Genomic DNA, 21,554 nt, shown 5'->3' on the forward strand with positions numbered 1-21,554 from the left:
AAATGTAAAACCTCAAACCATAGGAACCTTAGAAAATGAAGGAAATACCCTCATGGAAATTGGAACTGGCATCCAATTCCTGAACAAAACCCAAAACCCACAGACCATGAGAGAGAAGATAGACAAGTGGGACCTTATTAAACTGACAAGCTTCTGCAAGGCCACAGAAACCATCAAGAGAGCAGGGAGACAGCCTACACACTGGGAAAAAATATTCGCCAACACCAGGTCTGACAAAGGCTTACCATCCTGGATCTACTAGGAACTCAAACGTGCTGAAAAGAAAAAATCAAACAACCCCAGTATAAAATTGGCAAAAGATATGAACAGACACTTCTCAAAGAAAGACAACCGAGCAGCCAACAGACACATGAAGAAATGTTCAACCTCACTAATCATCAGGGAGATGCAAATCAAAAGCACACTGAGATACAACCTAACTCCAGTTAGAATGGCAATGATCAACAACTCAAGTATAACAGCTGCTAGAGAGGGTGTGGTGAAAAGGGAACACTTCTACACTGTTGGTGGGAGTGTAAACTAGTGCAACCTCTGTGGAAAGCAGTGTGGGGATTCGTAAAAGCTCTAAATATCAACCTCCCATATGACCCTGCAATCCCCCTAGTAGGAATATACCCAGAAGAACTCAAATCACTCTATAAAAAAGATACTTGCACACGTATGTTTATCACAACACCGTTCACAATAGCAAGAACCTGGAAACAACCATGCTGCCCATCAAAAGAGGACTGGATTAAAAAAATGTGGTACATATACATGATGGAATACTACACAGCCATAAAAAAGAACAAAATTATGAATTTTGCCGCAACCTGGATGGAACTTGAGTCTATAATACTGAATGACCTTTCACAGAAACAAAGATCTGAGTATCACATGTTCTCACTCATATAATGGACCTTGAACATCCAATGTAATACTGTAAGAAAATGACTGACGGTTCTGGGAAACTCTAGGGGGGGAGGGGGATGGGATTAGCATATCTGTCTGGGGAAGGGGAAACACCTCTTATCAACAGGGTGCCTGAATGAAACATAATTGTACACATAACCCTTAACTGTACCCCACAAAACCATAATAAAAAGTATTGATTTAAAAAGAAATAAAGTAGATTTCCTATAGGCAACGTATAGTTGAGTTTTATCTACTGATTCTCTTTGACAGTCTGTTTTGTAATTGGTGCATTTAGATTATTTTTATTCAAAGTGATTATTGATGTAGTTGGATTATTATCTACCATATTTGTTGCTGTTTTTTCTTTGTTGCCCTTACTATTCGTTCCTGTTTTGGTCTTCCACACTTTTTCTGTCTTATGCTTTTAATTGAGCATTTTATACGATTCTGTTTTCTTTCCTAGCATATCAGGTGTGCTTTTTTTTTTTTTTTTTTTTTGAGTTGGCGTCACTCTGTTGCCCAGGCTGGAGTGCAGTGGCATGCTCATGGTCACTGTAGCCTCAACCTTTTGGGCTCTGGTGAACTTTTCACCTCATCCTTATAAGTAGCTAGAACTACAGGTGTGCACTACCATGCCTGACTTTTTTTTTGTTGTTTCTTTAATTGTAGAGACAAGGTCTCAACCAAGTTGCCCAGGCTGGTCTCTAACCCCTGAGCTCAAGCAATCCTTTCACCTCCTCCTGAAGTGCTGGGATTACAGCCTTGAGCCACTGTGCCCAGCCTGATATACTTTTTTTAAATGACTTTTTTTAGTGGTTACTTTAGAATTGGCAATATACATTTACAAAATTTAAGTTCACTTTCAGATAACACTACACTGCTTCCCAAGTAGTGAGTACCTCGTCATAACAATATAATTCTAATCTCTGCCTCCCATCCCTTATGTCATATCTTTCATTCATTTCATTTACGTATTAGCGTATATAAGCATATATGTGTACACAAAATATACACATAAGCATATATAATTGAATACATTGTTGCCATTATTGTTTTGAACAAACTGCTATTTGTTAGATCAACTAAGATAAGAGTAATATGTTTTTATTTACCTTCACTTATTCCTTTTTCAGTGCTCTTCCTTTTTTTATGTTGATCTGAGTTTCTGACCTGTATATATCATTTTCCTTCTCTCTGACGAACTTCTTTTAATGCTTCTTTCAAATCACGTCTACTAGCAACAAATTCACTCAAGTTTGGTTTTTCTGAGAGTATTTCTCTTTTAAAGGATAATTTTAGGTTTGTAGTTTTCTTTTTTTTTTTCCCTTTCAGCACTTTAACCATTTTCCTAGACACTCATCTTGCTTGCCTGGCGTGTGAGGATTTGGATGTAATTCTTACCTTTGCTTCTCAATGGATAGATAAGAATTTTTTTCCTATGCCTTCTTTGAGGATTTTTTTTTTTTTCTGTTTGAGTTGGAGTCTCACTCTCTCGTCCGGCTGTAGTGCAGTAGCGTGCTCACAGCCAACCCAGCGTTGACCCGCTGGGCTCAGGCGATCCTTCCACCTCAGCCTTCCAGGTAGCCAGAACTACAGGCGCAGGCTACTATGCCCAACTCATTTTTTGATTTATTGTAGAGATGAGGTCTCGCCAAATTATCCAGGCTGTTCTCGAACCTGTGAGCTCAGGCAGTCCTCTCACCTCAACCTCCCAAAATGCTGGGATTATAAGCTTGAACCACCACACCTGGCCAAGGATTGTTTCTTTGTCAGCAATTTCCTGTAGTTTGAATATATGTCTAGGTGTAGCTTTTTTGGCATTTATCCTGTTAGTGTTTTTTGATCTTCCTGGATCTGTGGTTTGGTGTTTGGCATCAACTTGGAGAAGTTCTCAGTCAAATATTTCTTCTGTTCTTCCCTCTCTTCTTCTTCTGAAATTCCCATTACACATGTGTTATACCTTTAGTAGTTGTCCCACAGTTCTTGATTTTTATTTGTTTTAAGTCTTTGTTCTCTTTGCTTTACAGTTTTGGAGGTTCCTATTGAAGTATCATCAAGCTGGGAGATTGTTTCCTTAGCAGTGTCCTATCTACTAATGAGCCTATTAAAGACTTTCTTCTTTAACGTTGCAGTGTTTTTGACCTCCATCTTTTTTTTTCAGTTTTTTCTTAGACTTTCCATCCCTCTGCTTGACATTGCCTGTCTGTTCTTACATATTGTCTACCTTATCCTTTAGAGCCTTTAGACAAGCGCAGTGGCTCACATCTGTAATCCCAGCACTTTGAGAGCCTGAGGCAGGAGGATTGTGTGAGACCATGAGTTCAAGACCAGCCTAACAACATAGTGAGACCTTGTCTCTTCTAAACGTTAGTTGGATGTGGTAGTGCACACCTGTAGTTCCAGCTACCTGGGAGGCTGAGGCAGGAGGATTGCTTGAGTCCAGGACTTTAAGACCAACCGAGGCAACATACAATACCTAGTCTCTCCAAAAAATCAAAAAGTCGCTGGGTGTGGTGATGCAAGTGTGTAGTCCCAGCTACTTGGAAAGCTGCGGCAGAAGGAACACTTGAGCTCTGGAGTTTGAGGCTATGATGAACCATGATTACACCACTGCACTCCAGCCTGGGTGACAGTGAGACCATGACTCAAAACAAAAACAAAACCCTGTCATGCCTGGAACTGATGCTTGCTTGGTCTCTTCAAACTGTGTTTTCTGTCTTTTAGAATGTCTTATAATTTCTTGATAGCTGGACATGATGTGCAGGTAAGAGGAACTGAGGTAATTAGACCTTTAGTGGTGTAGGGGTGAGGTGTGGGGAGGGGAGCCTTCTGCCGGCCTGGGATCAAGTCTCAATCCAGTGAGCCTGTGTCCTGGTCGGCAAACCCCGCATGTGTCTCTTAGCTGTTCCCCAGCCACCACCCCTAGGTGGACAGGATGGCCAGAGGGCGCTACAGTGTGATATTACAGTCGGGTTCTGATAATATCCCAGTAGGTCAGGCCCTGGTTAGCTAGTTTCTTCTGAGGGAAGACCTTGTTAACAAGAGCAGAGTACTCAGCCTTTTCCCCTTCTCCAGCCAGCATTCCAGCATTTACTGTGAGAACCTGGTTGAACTCCTGGTGGAAAATCCCACGGAATTTTCCATATGACTGGGTCCCCTTGGGATTTTTATCTCTCAGACTTGTCCATTCTGAGTCTCCAGCAATTTGTCAATTATAGTTCAGGTTTTTCAGCCCTGGCATTGGTTCCCAGGGAGGTTTCTGTTTCTATAAATTGTGATTCTTTGTATTTGCCAATCTGTTTCTCCAGTTTTGGATTAGGGGTTTGCTTGTGACCTCATTTATCTTATGGGTCTAAGAAGAGTAGTTATTTTTCAGTTTGTTGAGGTTTTCACAACCTTTTTACCTGCACATCATACCTGGCTATCAAGAAGAAATTTTAAGACTTCTAAAAGACAGAAAACACAGCTTGAAGAGACTGAGCAAGCATCAGTTCCAGACATGGCAGGTTTTCTTTGTTGTTGTTGGGACACAGTGGTAATTTCCCCACGTTCCTTGCATGCTGAGCTGGAGGTGATGTTGTTTCTAAATGCATTTTTGAATCCTGTATCTAATACTTTGAGAATTTTTGAAATAAGATGGGATGGCTCTTGTTTGGTTTGTTCTGTGGGATTTTTTGCTTGCTTGTTTGCTTACTGGGACTTCTGTTAGTTTTGCCATCAGCATTTGCCGATAATGTCTTTCTCACTGTTGTGGAGCAATTTAGATTACAACTGAAACTGTGGGGCGACATACCTAAAAAACATCTGGAATGACCTTGTTACCTTTCCCCATTTCTTTCATGTTATTAGGCGGTTCTAATTTTTTATTATAGCCTGAGTAAATTTGGCTAATTTGTAGTTGATTTTAAACTTGTGTATTGGTCTCAATTTTCTAACTTATTAACATGAAGTAGCTCATGGTTTTCTTTTTTTTAATCAATATTTTTTATTTTGATATTGTGGGGTACAGTTAAGGGTTAGGTATACAAATATGCTTCATTCAGGCCCCCTTGTTGATAACAGGTGTCTCCCCATCTCCAGACAGATGTTTACTACCATTAGTCCCATCCCCCTCCATAGTTTCCCAACACTGTGGTTTTCTTTTATTATATATTAATTTTAATAGACTAGAATTTAGGAAGAGTGTATAAATAATATGTAAATGACTGAATGAGTTGTCTTAAAATGCAGTCACTACCTGAATCCAGCGATGTATTTCCTGGTCACGGCCTCTTTCATCCTCCTTGAAGGGATCAGCAAACTCCAAGACTATTTTTGGACTTTGTGCAGATGGAAGAGCAGCATGTGTTTTGTTTTATGTTTACTACATTTATGTGGTTCCTCCACGTATGGCTCATAGCGGCATGCTTTTTGTTCTTTTTTATTGTACTACTGAGACTTGCTCTGTGACCCCCCACATGGTCACATGGTGCCTATGTGCCGGTGTGTGCTCTAGGGAGGTACATGTTGTCTTCCACACCCTGATCAGATCAAGTTTCTTAATCCTGTTGCTATGACTGTTCTATGTACTCACTGATTTTTGTGTCACTTATCCTATGGAGAGACTGGTGCTCAAATCTCTCATTACATTTTATATATTATATATTTATGTTTTATATATAAATATGTATGCCGTATATATTTATGATATATAGTTATATTTATTTAAATATTGTGGTCCTGCTGTTAGGACATGTGAATTTACAACTTGACCCTCGCTTTGTCCCTAGCAATTGCAGGTCCCCTTAAAGTCCGTATTGTCAGGTTTTGCGGTAACTGCACCAGCTTTCTTTTGGTGAATGTTTTTCTGTGTGTGTGTCAAGTTCCAGGAGGAGACAGAAACCACACAGTGATCTGGACAGAGAAGGCTCCGTGTCAGGAGTCTTCACAGGGAATGGGCATGACAGACTATGGGCTAGTGAGAGTTAAAGAGAACTCTAAAGAATGCAGGCATGACAGATAAAGAGAGCACTTCCCACCCTGGGTGAGGCAGTGCCCAGGAAGCCCCCACACCTCCCAGGGTAAGATCTGGCTTCCTGAATGGAGAAATTGCCCAAGGCCTTTTGTGGGACCTGATGGACATCCATTCACTGTGGGGTGGGACCCCGTTCCCAGGGAGGTGCTGGGGGAGCTGGGGGAGTCAGAGCTGGAGAAGTTGCCCTCTCAGGTCCAGTGGGCTCCCATGCGTGGCTCAGATCAGGTGGAAGCTGCTGAGGGAGTGGCCTGGTGTGCTGATGGGGTCTCCTGGAGAGAGCCTCGTCCTCCATCCGTGTCCCCTCAGCGCCCCCCACTGGCGGGACGTTGAGCTGGGCACTAAAGTAGGTGGCTGAGTTTGTCTGAGTAAAGAAAATCCATACAATTATGTACCTTATTTTAAAAACTATTGAATATCCACTATGCTAGTTTTAATAAGATTAGGCTTTGCAACAGTATATTTTAAGAAGACATTCAACAAGCAGTTGGCTTTATGGACTTGTTTTAAGGGCAGTGATCTGATTTGGGGATGACAGAGGAGCATTTGTGCATTTCAGAAGACACATTAGCAGTGTAAATGGTTTTACCAGGCACAAAGATTAAATAAGATCAGAATTGCAAACTGTACGAATGTTAATTTGTTTTCACAGGACACAGTAGCAATCTCAGAAGTCCAAGCATTTTGTAACATTTCTTGGTTAGAAATAATGTTAGTAAGGAGGCTTATTTGGATGTAGAATGGTATGCACTATTCTGAAGAGGAGGGACGTTTGCTCCTCATTCGAAGTGTTTCCTGTTTCCACTTGCACACAGTTTCAGGTTAAATACTTGAATTGTGTTAGTTTCATTGAGAAAAAAAGACCTGAGAAATCTAGAACTTAAACTGTGTTAAAGAAAAAGACATTAAAAGAATTTAAACAAGGAGCATGGAATGTTTTGTTTCTTCATTGTTTCTGTACCTGCATGCTATCTTCCCTACTAAGCCAAAACACAGGTAGGAAAAAAAAGTTCTTTCCTTTAAGAAGGAAACATCTTAGGAAATAAATAGGTGAAGACTGTGACATATTGGCTTCTTATTTCAAATATGTAGGAAGCAAACTGTAGAGAAAGCAGTGTCTTAAAAAGAAATCAATCTGACATATTGATGAAACAAGAAAAATCTACCTAATGGAAGATAAAAAATTAAGATTTAAGACTTTAATTTTAAATATTATTGATTTAATGTTGGACTAGAGACATTAAGGCAAGTAAACATCTTTAAGACTCTCTAGGAACCTCTTGGTGCAATTACTATTTTAGGCAGTGGGGCATTAATTTAGAAGCGAACATTTTCTTAACAACAAATCTAGTTTTCTCTCTAGCATGGTTAGAATTCTGGTTCTAACCAGACTGGTTTGTTGACTGGTTTGTTGGGTCCTGAATAAAAATTGCATCTCATCACATTTTAATTGCCTCACCCAGTATAGCATATTGTAAATTGGACATATTTTCTTAGGAGAAACAACACACATTTGCCAATACGCTGGTGCATTTAAATGTCAAGTCTGTTAAAATTATTACTGTATTAAATAATATGAAGATAGTAATACATTTGTAATTTGAGACCGCAGAAATATAAATATCTCTCCTTTTTAAAATCTGAGTTTCACTCTGTCGCCCAGGTTGGAGTGCAGTGGCACACTCACAGCTACCATATCCTCAGCCTTCCAAATAGCTGGAACTACAGGCACATATCACCACGCCCCCCTAATAATTTTTATTTATTATAGAGAAGAGGTCTCACCATGTTGCCCAGGCTGGTCTCAAACTCCTGGGTTCAGGCAGTCCTCTTGCCCCTGCCTCTCAAAATGCTAGTATTACAGGCGTGAGCCACTGTGCCTGGCCAGAAGTATAAATATTTCTTTTTCTTTTTCTTTTTTGAGTTGGAGTCTCACTCTGTCACCCAGGCTGGAGTGCAGTGGCATGCTCATGGCCACCCCAGCATCAAGCTGCTGGTCCCAGGTGATCTTTTCGCTTCAGCCTTCCAAGTAGCCGGAACTGCAGGCGTGCTCTACCATGCCTGACTAATTTTTTGATTTATTGTAGAGACAAGGTCTCACCATGTTTCCCAGGCTGGTCTTGAACCCACAGGCTCAGGCAGTCCTCTGACCTTGGCCTCCCAAAGTGCTGGGATTACAAGCTTCAGCCACCGTGCATGGCTAAATATTTTTTAAGGTTTGTGTTACCTCTTGAATTTTTCCCACTGAAAAAATTGAACTGTAATCATTTTACATGCAAATTACTGGCCAATATGCAAGGAACTTTAATAGTATTTTAATGTAGTCACTAACGAGACCTTGAAGTAAAGGAGTACTCCCTGAAAAAGTGGTCGCTTTTTTGTTCAGTATTGATAAGTGATTATTAGTTCATCTTATTCTGCTCTATGTAAATTTTAATAATCCTTTTTAAGAATGATTTTGGACCTGGATGCCTTTTTATAGCTTATTTAGCAGCATGTTTCTATCAACAATACTCAATGGAAGTTGGTGTGGGTAATTAAAAACTGTTCACGAATAAAACTACTGTTTAATAAATATATACATTGTAATTTTATCTTATTGTTTTCTAATAAAATTAATTCTACCTGCCTTTCTTGTGGCTGTTATCACTCGCCCATGATCCTAACCTGACTTAGACAATGAGAAGTAAAGATGATGAGGTTTTGAGTATTCACATCTGACACATTTTATGGACTTTAGTGCTGAGGTCTAAAGTCTACATGTAATCTGTTTCACATGTCTCTTATATGTGAGGGTAACCCTGGCCTGGTAAGTTTTTTGTCTAAGGTTTTGTCACTGTAACTTCCATCTCTAAAATTTCATGTTGTCTTCATTTTGCTCTTTAATAGTTCTTATTTCTCTGGTTTGCACAGTGTATTCTTCAGGTCATAGAAGAACGAATAAAGTTGAAGTACAGTAGAATACCGTTTCAGTGTTCTAGTAGTCAAGAGACAGATGGCTGGAAGCCAGACTGTCTTTATCATCTGTGTGGTCTTGGGCACGTTGCCTTACCACCTTTCCTCGTACAGGAAGACAATACGTAGTCATGATTATTGCCACTCTAGACTTGGGTCAGTGCTGTCTGATTAATAAGTACAGTCAGCCCTTAGTATCCATGGCATCCACACCTGTAAATTCAATTATGGCTTTAAAATATTTTGGGGAAAAATGAATGTTCTTATCTGTACTGAACACATGCACACTTTTTTCTTGTCATCATTCCCTAAGCAATACAGTATAACAACTATTTATGATGGGGGACCCAGAGAAATCCAGAATGTATTAAAAACTGTGTTTATTCTTACATGTTTAAACTTCAGTTACCTCCAGAGTATTCTCTGTTTGATGTAATACACCTATCAAGATGCTTTTTCTACTGCTCAAAGCAGTTTTTGAACTCATCAGTTTGGATGCCTGTTAGTGCTTCTGCCATTGTTTGTTTCACCTCTTCCATGTAGGCAAAACATTTCCCTTTGAGAACTTTTTTAATACGGGGAAACAAAAGTCACTCAGGATGAGATCGGGTAAATAGGAAGGGTGGGGCCTGGGGATCATGCTGTTTTTAGTCAAAAACTGCTGAGCACTCAGTGCCGTGTGGGCAGGTGTGTTTATAAATCACCCATCATGAAATGGGTGTTGAAAAAAAATGATCTGAAGCTGAACACAACCTCTCAGGACAACACCAGCTGGTACACTGATGCCAGTGGGCTCCGAGAACACTCCCCTAGCAGGAGAAGCCTGTTCTACAAAGGGCCCTCCCTCCCAAAGATGATTCCTGGTTTTTCAGGGTGCCCCTCGTATGTCACATTTATGTTATGTTAGGTGTTATAAGTAACTAGAGATGATTTAAAGCGCGTGGAAGGATGTCTGTAGGTTACATGCAGATTCTGTATCATTGTATATCAGGGACTTGAGTGTCTGGATTTTGATATCCATTGGTGCCCAGAGCCCATCCCCCAACTGAGGGATGCCTGTACTTTTGCCAAAATAACCTAACATTTTTTCTCTTAAGTACTTTTAAATTCATGCTTGCTTAAGGAGATACTATTTTTGAATAACTAAAAAGCACTTTTAGATTTTGGAGAGTTAGTGACTGTCCCCTGCTCCCCTCCATCTCTACTCCAGCTGCACTGCTGCTGAGCCAGCAGTTGCTGGGCCGATGGGTGGGTGGAACATGGCATGTGAACAGAGTGTACATTCCTCTCCTGAGGAACTCCGGTTCAGCGGAGGCCCAGTGAGGTTGTCCCTGGTGGGAGTTCTGGCCTCCCCAGCTCCTGAGGAGCTGGCCGGAGTGATGTCTCTCCTGTTGCTGAGGCTGGGAGAGTGAGAGGACCACAGGTGTCCAGAGTCTCCTGGCATTACTGTGTGGCGGCCTCTGCACACCTGTGCCCTCTCCCCAAGTTCAGCACAGACAGCAGAAACCACGCAGAGCAGGAACTCCCAGGAGGAGCTGGGGGGACTGAGGGCACTGTTTACAGAGTAACAGTGGTGGGCGAGCCAGACAACTAGCCATGAGAGTCTTTGAAGGAAAGTCAATTGTAGCCTCAGAAGGATGACCTAGAGCTAAAATGTCACAAGTGCACTGGAGTCAGGGCCCCTGTTGACAGCAGATTCTAGATGGTTTGAAAGATCAAGTTGGAAGGACATCTCAGAACACAGAACATGAATACGAGGAGAGATCACGAGGCTGAAGATAGACCTCGAGGAATAGGCCCAAGAGGCCCAATGTCAAGGAGAAGCAGTAATTCAAAAATGATAGAAGAAAATTTCCCAGAGCTGAAGAAAAATAATTTTGAAGATTCTTTTTTGATTTCGTTAAATTCTGGGTGGGATTTATGAAAAAAGATCACATCTAATTCTGGATACAATTCCTGTATTCCAGGGGTGAAGAGAAAAATCTTTACGTTCGTCTGGCTCTGTGCTGGCAGGTCTGACAGGAGATGTAGCCTAAGCATAAAGTGCATAAAGACTGAAGACTTAGTGTGGAAACAAGAATGTGAAATATGAATTTCACATTTTTTAACCTCTTCATGTGATACTAGAAATTTAAAATGACACTTGTGACTCGCATTTACATTAGGGGGGACTGTTGTAGACAAAGCAGTCATCCAAAGGGCAGACACCAGGTAGACACAGGTCTAGCTTGCAATGCTGGACACAAGAAGACAACAGGATAACAGCTACAGGTGGCAGGAGTTTTAGATCTGGCTGAGATGTCATTTGAGGTGAACGGTAAATATTTCAGAGATTAGTTTATCCATATCCCCTCTCAGAGGAAGGTAGTTGGGAATTGACTCTGACCAGACAAACTTGCATTGGTACCATATAGATGATTAAAAGAAGGTAAGCCGTGGTGAACCATGCACTTTATAAACATGTGTATTCACGGTGATATGCTGCAGGTATGTAAGGGCTATCCAATAATGATTCTTGAAAGAAGATCAGCATACTGCAAGGGAAATGAGGATAATATTCTGAGAAGAAAAGCACTAAGTGATCTCAGCCAAAGTTTTGGCCCAGGTGGGGCTGGGGAGGAAGTGAGGAGAAAGAGTCTCACCTCAAGTGATGGATGGGGATGCAAGGGAGTGGTGGGAAAGAGGTTTTTCTGAAAGTCTAAGGTTATTGGAGAAAATGGTTAAGCGTACTGGTAATAGAGCATCTTGATGGGTAAAATGTTTCCATTTATCTTGTTTACTTGTATAGTAGAGACACAAACTCAGTACCATATGTGCTAGAAAGGGAGAGCACATAGTCTGTTCTCTGCTGCTGTGGATCTGACCAGTGGTTGAGATACTCATAAGTAAGAATCATTTTGAGTAAAAAACAGTTGACAAGCATAGTCCACTGCCTGAGAAGCACGATTCATTGACTGGCTATGTGTGGGGCTCACCATTCCCACAGGCTCACTGTCTACTGTCATATACTGTGCTGGGTACTGTGTCCTTCCAGAATGGCCTTTTGGTGGGAATTCTGCCTCCATTTTACAAAAGAGAAACAATTAATGAAACAGAGTATTTCCATTTTGTTTTAAAATGTATCAGTTGCAAACCTTCTGAAAATGTACATTTGGTTAATTTGGCCATTTTTTTTCTGTAGCTAAATAGTTCTTTCTTTGTGTTTCAGGTTTCTCTATGAATCATCAACAAAGACTTTGGGAGAACTTTTGAATTCATAATCAAGCCAGCATCTCCAGACATATAAAAACAGAGGGAAAGGACTCAGAAAATAAAATGCTTGCATATTTTTCTAGTGTTTTTAATATTAATAAACCATATTAAAGGGGAAGGGTGGGACTTTTTTGGGGGGGCGTTGTGAGTAGAGAACTCAAAAGTTCTTAAATGTTTGCCAGGTTACCTGCACAAATAATATCAAGGACTCCAGGTATCAATGATACAGAAATCCCTGATGCAAAGAAAAAGATACTTGGCTAGCGAATCTGGTTGTTTTTAAAATGACTTTTATATATATATATATATATATATATATAAAATATTGCTTGCAAACTACAAGTAATAAAGCAATGACCACATCTATTTGTGTACTTTATTTTTAAATATTGCTGATTTCAAGGGTAAAGTCTCCCCTTTTCATCTTGCCTTTGTGCCAAGCAAGGGGCTGCTGAGTCTGGGGGTGGGGAGCGGCTCCCCTGGAAGAACACACAGCAGGGTTCCTCAGCAGTATCTGTTTCTGATCTTAATGTTGCCTTGATGGGGTGTTGAGGTAGGTCCTGTGGCTGTAAACATGAGTGACACAACTGAGTCATTCACCCTGCAGATGAACCATTGTTTTTATCTTTTTCTGAAAGCTGTCATGGTACCCTTGGTGTTGGTGACCTCCTGCACTGTCCTGACCTCACGTCCACCCTGTGGATGCCGCGTGTCTCCTGGCCCTCTTAGCCAAAGGTCCTATGTTATGGTTGATCCTATGGGCCTGGGTGGACCACCTCACAGCAGACTGGAAATTACTGCTGCTTAAATTTTGTGCTTACTCTGTCTGTCCTCAGCCTGTGAGCAAAAAAGTAAAGAAATGCCAGTGTTTCAGTACCCATATTTCAGTACCCATATTTCTCTAAGAATGTACAAGATCCAGCCTGGGTTACACAGCAAGACCTTGTCTCTACAGAAGATTTAAAAAATTTAACTGGGCATGGTGGTGTGTGCCTGTAGTCCCAGCTACTCAGCAGGCTGAGGCAGGAGGATTACCTGAGCCCAGGAGTTCGAGGATGCAATGAGCTGTGATCATGCTGCTGCATTCCAGCTTGGGTGACAGAATGAGAGCCCAACTCAAAACAGAAACAAAAAGGCACAAGAAATGAACTAACTAGTTTTGAGCATCCAGGGTAAGGTTTTGCCAAGGGATTTGAGAAACAGGAGGTGGGACTTAGAATAATATTGCAACTTAATTCAGCTGATTTTGAAAATATGCTAGATATCTTTGCTAACTATGTCATATTTTATATTTGGTGAATTGATACTGCAAATACAGTTCTACCTATATTAATAAATCAAAGTCATTTGTTGGGTAGGGTTTGTGCTAATTAAGTGATTGAGTATGTGAGGGAGAGACTGCTGATTTCCCTCCTATTCTCTTCTTCCACAGAAATACCATCCCGATTTGTAACTGGATACATGCCCTTCCTGAGTAAAGGCCACATTCACCAGCCTTGCTTGCATCTACGTAGGGCCATATATCCATATATCCAAGTGCTACCACTTTAAAAAATATGCTACGTATCATCACCTTTCTAACATTCTACCTGGAATGAGGTTGTGGTGGGTGGAGCTCTCACTGCCACACTGGTCTGTGAGGATAATACAGCTTTTAACTACATTCATATGCCTACATTGTTTAAGTCTCTAATATCTTTGGGAGAACTAGAGAACCAGTCTTGAAACCAATTTCAAAATTAGGCCTCAAGCCAGTCTGGGGATGAATCTCCTGTGATTGCCACCAGGCCCTTGATGTTTTAATGAGCACTTCTGCCCCCAAAACTCACCTGCAGTGTTCTCAGTCTGACTCCAATGTCACTTCTACACCAGACTACTGGGATAGAGAGAGGAGAAAAGATTGAGAGCTGCCCCTTCCCTTTTGCAGCATTAACGTCCTAGTCAGAGACTTTGGCAGAACCCAGGCTGCATGGTTTGAATAGCAGATATCCATGATTTTACATGTTTCAACCTCTTGCGGTGGAAGACATTCTTTACCACTCACCAAGACTGAAAGTGGAGAGATCCCCAGAACATCTAAAAAATACTTAGGGCTGGATGTGGTGGCTCATGCCTATAATCCCAACACTTGAGGATTGCTGGAGCCTAGGAGTTCAGGACCAACCTGGGCAACATAGTGAGACCTCATCTCTTCAAAAAAGTCCAAATATTAGCTGGGTATGATGGCACACACCTGTAGTCCCAGCTGCTTAGGAGGCTGAGGTGGGAGGATTGCCAGAGCCCAGATGAAGGCTGCAGTGAGCTGTGATTGTGTGACTTCTCTCCTATCAGGATGACAGAGAAAGATCCTGACTCAAAAAAAAAAAAAATACTTAGATGCTGGGTGGCCAAAGGAAATGGCACTAACTGTATTTGAATTACTCTGATTGTCTAGATCAGTGGTTCTCAAACTTGAGCATGCATGATTATTACCTGAAGGCTGTTAAAGCAGGTCACTGGGCTACAACTCCACATTGTCACTCAGCATAAGGGTCTAGAGATTTATACATGTTTTTTCATGTTTATCCATTCATTTATTGATGGTAGTTTGGCTCTCGTAAACAAAGTTTCTGGAAGAAATGTTCATGTAAGCAAATTGTGTGGGCATGTTTCACTAGGTCAATTTCTTGGAGTGGAATTGCTGGGTAATATGTTAAGTAAACATGTAGCTGTTCAACAAACCTCCCAAACTATTTTTCATAGTGGCTATAACATTTACGTTCCCATCAGTTCCTTCATATCCCCCAACATGGCTATTTTCAGTATTTTGCGTTATATTCATTCTGCTGATTATATAGTGGTAATTCATTGTGTCTTTGCGCTGCCTTCAGGACTGATGTTGCACACTTCACTAGTTGTGATCTGTGTTGGTGAAATGCCAGTTCAAATCTCTCATCTGTTTTTTATTGTATTGTTTGTTTTATGGAGTTGTAAGCCTTCTTTATATGCTCTGGATACACGTTCTTTATTAGATTTAGGTATTACAGTATGTGATTTCTCTTGAGTTTTTAAAATAGTGTCTTTCAAAGGAAAGGAAATTTTAATTTTGAAGAAGTCCCATTTATCAATTATGTGTAGTTTCTGCTTTTTGTGTCCTATAGTAAAAGACATGTGGCTGGGCCTGGTGGCTCATGCATGTGATCCCAGCACTTTGGGAGGCCAAGGCAGGAGAACTGCCTGAACTCAAGAGTTCAAGACTAGCCTGAGCAACATAGTGAGATCTAGTCTCTACAAAGCGTTAAAAAATAGGTGGGTGTGTGGTGAGTCCCTGTAGTCCCAGCTACCAGGAGGCTGAGGCAGGAGGATCCCTGATCTCAGGAAGTCAAGGCTGTGGTGAGTGGTGATTGTGCCACTGTACTCCAGCCTAGATGACAGAGTGAGACTGACTCAAAAAAAGGAAAAAGACATGTAAAACATGTATTTTTTCGTCCTGTATTAAAAAACATGTTTTATTTTTGCTTAAACACAGTTAATGATCAGAATCCTGTTGTTCCTTCATTGGTATCTCTGGCTGCTTTATTATCTCTATCTAAACGTAAAAACAACTCTTATGTTTAGGTCTATGATCCATTTTGAATTAATTTTTATTTATGGCATGACTTTCACTTTTACTGTATTGATATCTAGTAGTCCCTGCACCATTAGAACATGATATTTTATCAGTGTGGCATATCTCTGGCCCCTACCCTTTACCTAGACCAGCAGGGCTCAGCTGGGTACAGGTGTATCTCTCATTTTGGGTATGGCACAGTTGTCATCACGGGCTGGGTTGCTCTCCAGTATCTCATGGGTAGAAAGCACAGGACAGCCCCTGCAACAGAGTTAGTCCAATCCAGGTGTCAATGGTGTGATGTTGAGAAACCTTGTTGAAGAAGTTCCATGGTTACAGCTCTCAGAATTAAGTCTAGGATCCACTTGAAGTTACTTTTGAATATGGAGTCAAAGTTCAATTCAGTTTCCATTTTTATCCCTCATGATTATCCAGTTGCTTCTGCACCATTTGTTGGGAACACTGTCCTTTCTCCATGGAATAACCTGCACCTTTGTCAAAATTCATTTGTCCAGGCCAGGCACGGTGGCTCAAACCTGTAATCCCAGCACTTTGGGAGGCTGAGGTGAGAGGATTGCCTGAGCCCGCAGGTTTCAGACCAGCCCGGGCAACATGGTGAGACCTTGTCTCTACAATAAATCAAAAAAAATTAGCTGGGTGTGTTAGAGTGCGCCTATAGTTCCAGCTACTTGGAAGTCTGAGGTGGAAGGATTGCCAGAGCCCAGCAGGACGATGCTGAGGTGGTCATGAGCATGCCACTGCACTTCAGCCTGGGCGATGGAGTGGGACTCCAACTCAAAAAAAAAAAAAATTCATTTGGGCTATTTCCGGAGCCTATTCTGTGTCTACCCTTTTGCCCATTCCCGTTGTCTTTTTTTATTGTAGCTGTACACTATATCTTGAAATCATGAATTATGAGTCCTCAACATTTTATTTTATTTTGTTTTATTTTTTGTGTTAGAGTCTCACTCTGTTGCCCAGGCTGGAGTGCAGTGGCACACTCACGGCCACCACAACCTCGACCTGCTGGGCTCAGGCAATCCTGCCTGAGCCTTTCAAGTAGCTGGAATTACAGGCATGTGCGTCCACACCTGGCTAATTTAAAAAAAAATTTATTGTTGAGATGTCTCACCAAGTGACCCAGGCTGGTTTCAAACCTGGGCTCAGGCAGTCCTCTCAGCTGCGCCCCCTCCAAAGTGCTGGGATTATAGGCATGAGCCACCACCCCTGGCCTACATTGATCTTTTTTATTCAAAATTGTTTTGGCAATTCTAGCTCCTTTGCCTTTTCCTATACTTTGTAGGATCAGTTTGTTAATTTCTACAGGGAAAAAAATGTGTAATACAGTTTTGTGTGGAATTATGTTGAATCTACAGATCAATGTAGGGAGAAGTGACATCTTACCAATTTGAATCTTCTGATCCATGACTGTGGTCTATTTTTTTCAGACTTACTTAATTTTTGTCAGTATTTTATCATTTTCATGATGTGGGTGTTCCATCTATTTTATTAAAATTGTCCATAAGTATTTCATGTTTTAGGAAGCTGTTATAAATGGTAGTGTTTTTAAAATTTCATCTTATTGTTGTTCATACTAGAATACTGAGAGGCAGTATCTTTTTTTTTTTTTGAGTTTGAGTCTCACTTCATCGCCCAGGCTGGAATACAGTGGCACGCTCACAGCCACACCAGCGGCGACCTGCTGGACTCCGGCGATCCTTCTGCCTCAGCCTTCCAAGTAGCCAGAACTACAGGTGTGCACTACCGCACCTGACTCTTTTATTTATTGTAGAGACAAGGTCTTGCCAAGTTGCCTGGGCTGGTTTCGAACCTGCGGGCTCAGGCAATCCACTCACCTCTGCCTCCCAAAGTGTTGGGATTATAGACTGAGGCAGTATCTTTCTATCTGTTGACTTTGTATCCTACTTTTCTAAACTCATTTATGAGTTGTGGTAGTTTATATACTGATTTTGTTGTATTTCCTACTGAGATGATCAGGTTATCTTTTTTTAAAAAAGCAACATTGTATGTCTTCCTTTCCAATCTGGATGTCTTTTATTGCTTTCCTTCCCTTTTTGTGCTAGTTAGAACCTACAGTAAAATGTAGCCTGGAAATAGTAGGAATAGACACTCTAGCCTTATTCTTGATCTCTGCTGCAAAACATTCAGTCTTCTACAACGACTGTAGTGTTAGCTGTAGGTTGTTTATGGATACCTTTTATCAGAATGAGGAAGTTCTTCTCTATTCCTAGTTTTCTAAAGGTTTTCTCAAATATCATAAATAGATACTGAATTTTGTTGAATGCTTTTTATGTGTCTGCTAATTAACGCATCTACATTTAAAAAAATTGTCTCCCTTGATGACCAACATGCAAACTTAGTCATTTGTCTCCATTTCTACTCTGTCCTTTGTGTTATCATTGCCATCCATTTTACTTCTACATATGCTACTAATCCCATAATTCATTGTCATTATTTTTCCTTTTAACTGTTAATTAACCTTCTAAAGGATTTTAAAATGAGCGGAAATTGTCTTTTAAGTTTATCCACAGATTCACGTGTTCTGGCAATCTTCTCTCCTTTGTGCAGTTCTAGATTTTCATCTGGTGTCATTTTCCTTCTTTCTCCTAAAAGGCTTTCTTCAGTAACTCTTGTGGTATATATCTGCTAGCTGTGAGTTTTCTTAGCTTTTGATGATCTGGAAGAGTAATCTGCCTTCATTTCTGAAGAGATTTTTGCTAGACAGAGAATTCTGGGTTGGTTTTTCTTTCAGGATTTTTAATGTATTGTTTTGGCTCAAATAGCTACTGATGAGTCTCACTGTCATTCCCACCTTGCCTCTGGCTGCTTTTATTATCTCTCTCACAGTTTTCACCAGTTTTATTATGATGTGTTTTGGCATGATTCTCTTTATGTTTCATCTGCTTGGGTTTCATTAGGAATCTTGGATGTGTGGGATTTTAGTTACCAAATTTTTAAAAATTCCAGCCATCATTTTTTCAACAATTTTTATTTTCCTTTCTCCACTCTCTTAACTCCAATTACACACATGTTGGCCTGCTTGGTATTTTCTTTTTTTTTTTTTTTGAGTTGGAGTCTCACTCTGTCGCCCAGACTGGAGTGCAGTGGCGGCTCCCGGCCACCGCAGCCTCGACCTGCTGGGTTCTGGCGATCGTTCCGCCTCAGCCTTCCAAGTAGCCGGAATTACAGGCATGCACTACCACGCCCGGCTGATTTTTTGATTTATTGTAGAGATGAGGTCTCGCTGCCCACGCGGGTCTCGAACCCGCGGGCTCAGGCAATCCACTCACCTCAGCCTCCCAAAGGCGCGGGATTACAGGCTGAGCCACCGAGCCCAGCTGGTATTTTCTTATTGCTTCTGAAACCAGCCAACTTCCCCAAAGAACTACTGGTTCTTTGACCCTCCTGGTCTTAAAGCTTAAGACTTACATTTGTTTTTTCTGAAGTCTTTTCTCAGGAAACCAACCCTCAGGTCTATAGTATTAAGGAAATGAAACTCACCAGATCACTGCACCTAGATAATGAGATGCCAGGTCCCTCCTGTTTCTCAACTCCTCTTCCTGACCCCTCCCTGGTTCCTGTTTTCTACATTCTTGCCCCACTATATAAGTCCCTGACTTCAGTGTGGGATGGGGGAATGGATTTGAGAATGAACTTCCTGTTCTCCTTGGCTGATGTCACTCAAATAGAAAGCCTTTTCCCCTGGCAATACTCTGTCTCAAGAATTGGCTTTCTGTGCAGTGAGCAATGGCACCCTGACATCATAGACTACCAGACCATGTGTGTCCACCCTCCCCCCGCACCTAGAAAGTGCCTCCAGATAGAACCTGATGGGACTGTAGGGCTCACCTCTTTGTTCCCTGCCCCTCAGAAACCGAAATCCCACTGACTTTTGTTCAACATCAGGAAAAGCATTCACATATTTGTGGTATCTTGTTATATAAAGCTGGAGGGTAGTTTAGTCCCTGCTACTTCACCATTATGTGAAGAGTAAGAAAAATCTTGGGCTGAATATGGTGACTCATGCCTGTAATCCCAGCACTTTGGGAGAAAGAGGTGAGAGGATTGCCTGAGGCCAGGTGTTTGAGACCAGCCTGGGCAATGTGGCAAGACCTTGTTTCTATGATAAATAAAAAAGTTACCCAGGCATGGTGGCATGCACCTGTAGTCCCAGCTACTTGGAAGACTAAGGCAGAAGGATTGCCTGAGACCAGCAGGCTCAGGATGTGGTGGCCATGAGGGTGCCCCTGTACTCCAGCCTGGATGACAGAGGCTCCCCCTTCCAAAAACTCTTGAAATTATATATTTCTAGTAATTTTTTTATTAGAACATTGTGAATGTTACATTGTTGAATAACTGGATTTTGTTGTCTTTAATAAGTTGTGTTGGCAGGTAGTTATGTGTAATCAGTTTGATCCACTTGAGGCCTTTTTTTTAGAATTAATGAGAAAAAGTATTTTTAAATTGTGGTAAAATAAAAACATAACATCAAATCCAGTTTTAAGTGTTTAGTTCAATGACATTAAGAGCATTTATATTGTTATACAACCATCACCACCATCCACCCCCAGAACTTTTTCATCTTCTTTAACTGAAACTCTGCCCTCATCAAACATTAATTTCCCATTTCTCCTCGCTTGCCCCTGGCACCTAGCAACCACCATTCTACTTTCTGTCTCTAAGAATTTGACTACTCCAGGTATCTTCTGTAAGGGGAATCCCACAACATCAATAATTTTATGGCTAGTATGTTTATTTCACTCAGTGTAATGTCCTCAAGATTGATCTAATTTATGTCAGTTTCCTTTTTTGTTTTTTAGGGCTGAATAATATTCCACCATGTGGATAGAGTGCATTTTGTTAATCCATTCATCCATCTGTGGACACTTGGTTTGTTTCCACCTCATGGCTGTTGTGAATAATACTTCAGTGAACTTGGGTGGACAGATATATCTTTGACATATGCTTTAAATTATTTTGGGTATGTACCCAGAAGTGGATTGACTGGATCATATGGTAGTTGCATTTTTATTTTTTGAGGAACAATCATACTACTGTCCACAGCAATTGTACCATTTTACATACCCACAAGGGTTCCAGTTTCTCCATGTTCTCACTGGCACTTGTTTTCTGGATTTTGTTTTCTATAACATCCATCCCAATGGGTGTGAAGGGATATTGAGTCCTGTTTTTAAACATGGCTAAGTCAGGTCTAGAGTTTGCTCCATCAATAGCTCAGCCCTACTTCTAAAGTAGGACCTCTCTGTGATCTTCACTGAATGACCAAGGGAATGCCCAAAGACTTGCTCTGACTGACTGAAGTGCCTTGTACCCACTGTGAGCTTTGAGAACTGTTCATCTTACAACTTTCTGTCATTTCTTTCTGTCACTGTCTGTTTAATCTGGCTTTGTAGAGTTTCATTGTCTACAATCATGGCCTCTTAACCCCTTTTCACATTTCTTTAGCCCTTTTTCTTCAGCCTCCTCCTTTCTGGGACTCTAACTGTAGCCATCTCATCAGCCCCCAAACTTGGGATTCCACCTTCTCACATCAACAAGAGCACGAGACTGTGCTTGGGTTCCTCTAGCTGTGTCCATGGCCTGGAAATGCCTCTGGTCAAAAGCCAGGGTGACTATGGGGTTAGCATTTCTTCACTGCTTGTGCCCAGTGTCTGAAAGCAGCTATTATGTTATTCTGTCCACTTTTACAGTTGGCTGCAGTGGTTGGTTAGATGCTGTGCTTGTTACTCCATCGTGAACTGAAGCAGAAGTTGATTTTCTCATTTAGCTTCTGTTTCCTATTTCTTTTTC

At 41.1% G+C, this 21,554-nt stretch overlaps 1 protein-coding gene across 1 annotated transcript in view; it reads left to right on the top strand.

Annotated features, from left to right (window-relative positions):
• The window catches only part of NCAPG2 (non-SMC condensin II complex subunit G2), a 103,297-nt gene extending 90,857 nt beyond the window's left edge, over window positions 1-12,440 (top strand). Inside the window, exon 28 of the mRNA XM_021717137.1 lies at window positions 12,090-12,440. Within this exon, the coding sequence (XP_021572812.1) occupies window positions 12,090-12,141 (52 nt within the window). The 3' untranslated portion in view covers window positions 12,142-12,440. The remainder of the gene's footprint in view (window positions 1-12,089) is intronic.
• Window positions 12,441-21,554: the final 9,114 nt, after the last annotated feature.

The sequence above is a fragment of the Carlito syrichta genome, unplaced genomic scaffold, assembly GCF_000164805.1.
Source record: "Carlito syrichta isolate Samal-C Ts95f unplaced genomic scaffold, Tarsius_syrichta-2.0.1 Scaffold309314, whole genome shotgun sequence".
NCBI classification, from domain to species: domain Eukaryota; kingdom Metazoa; phylum Chordata; class Mammalia; order Primates; family Tarsiidae; genus Carlito; species Carlito syrichta.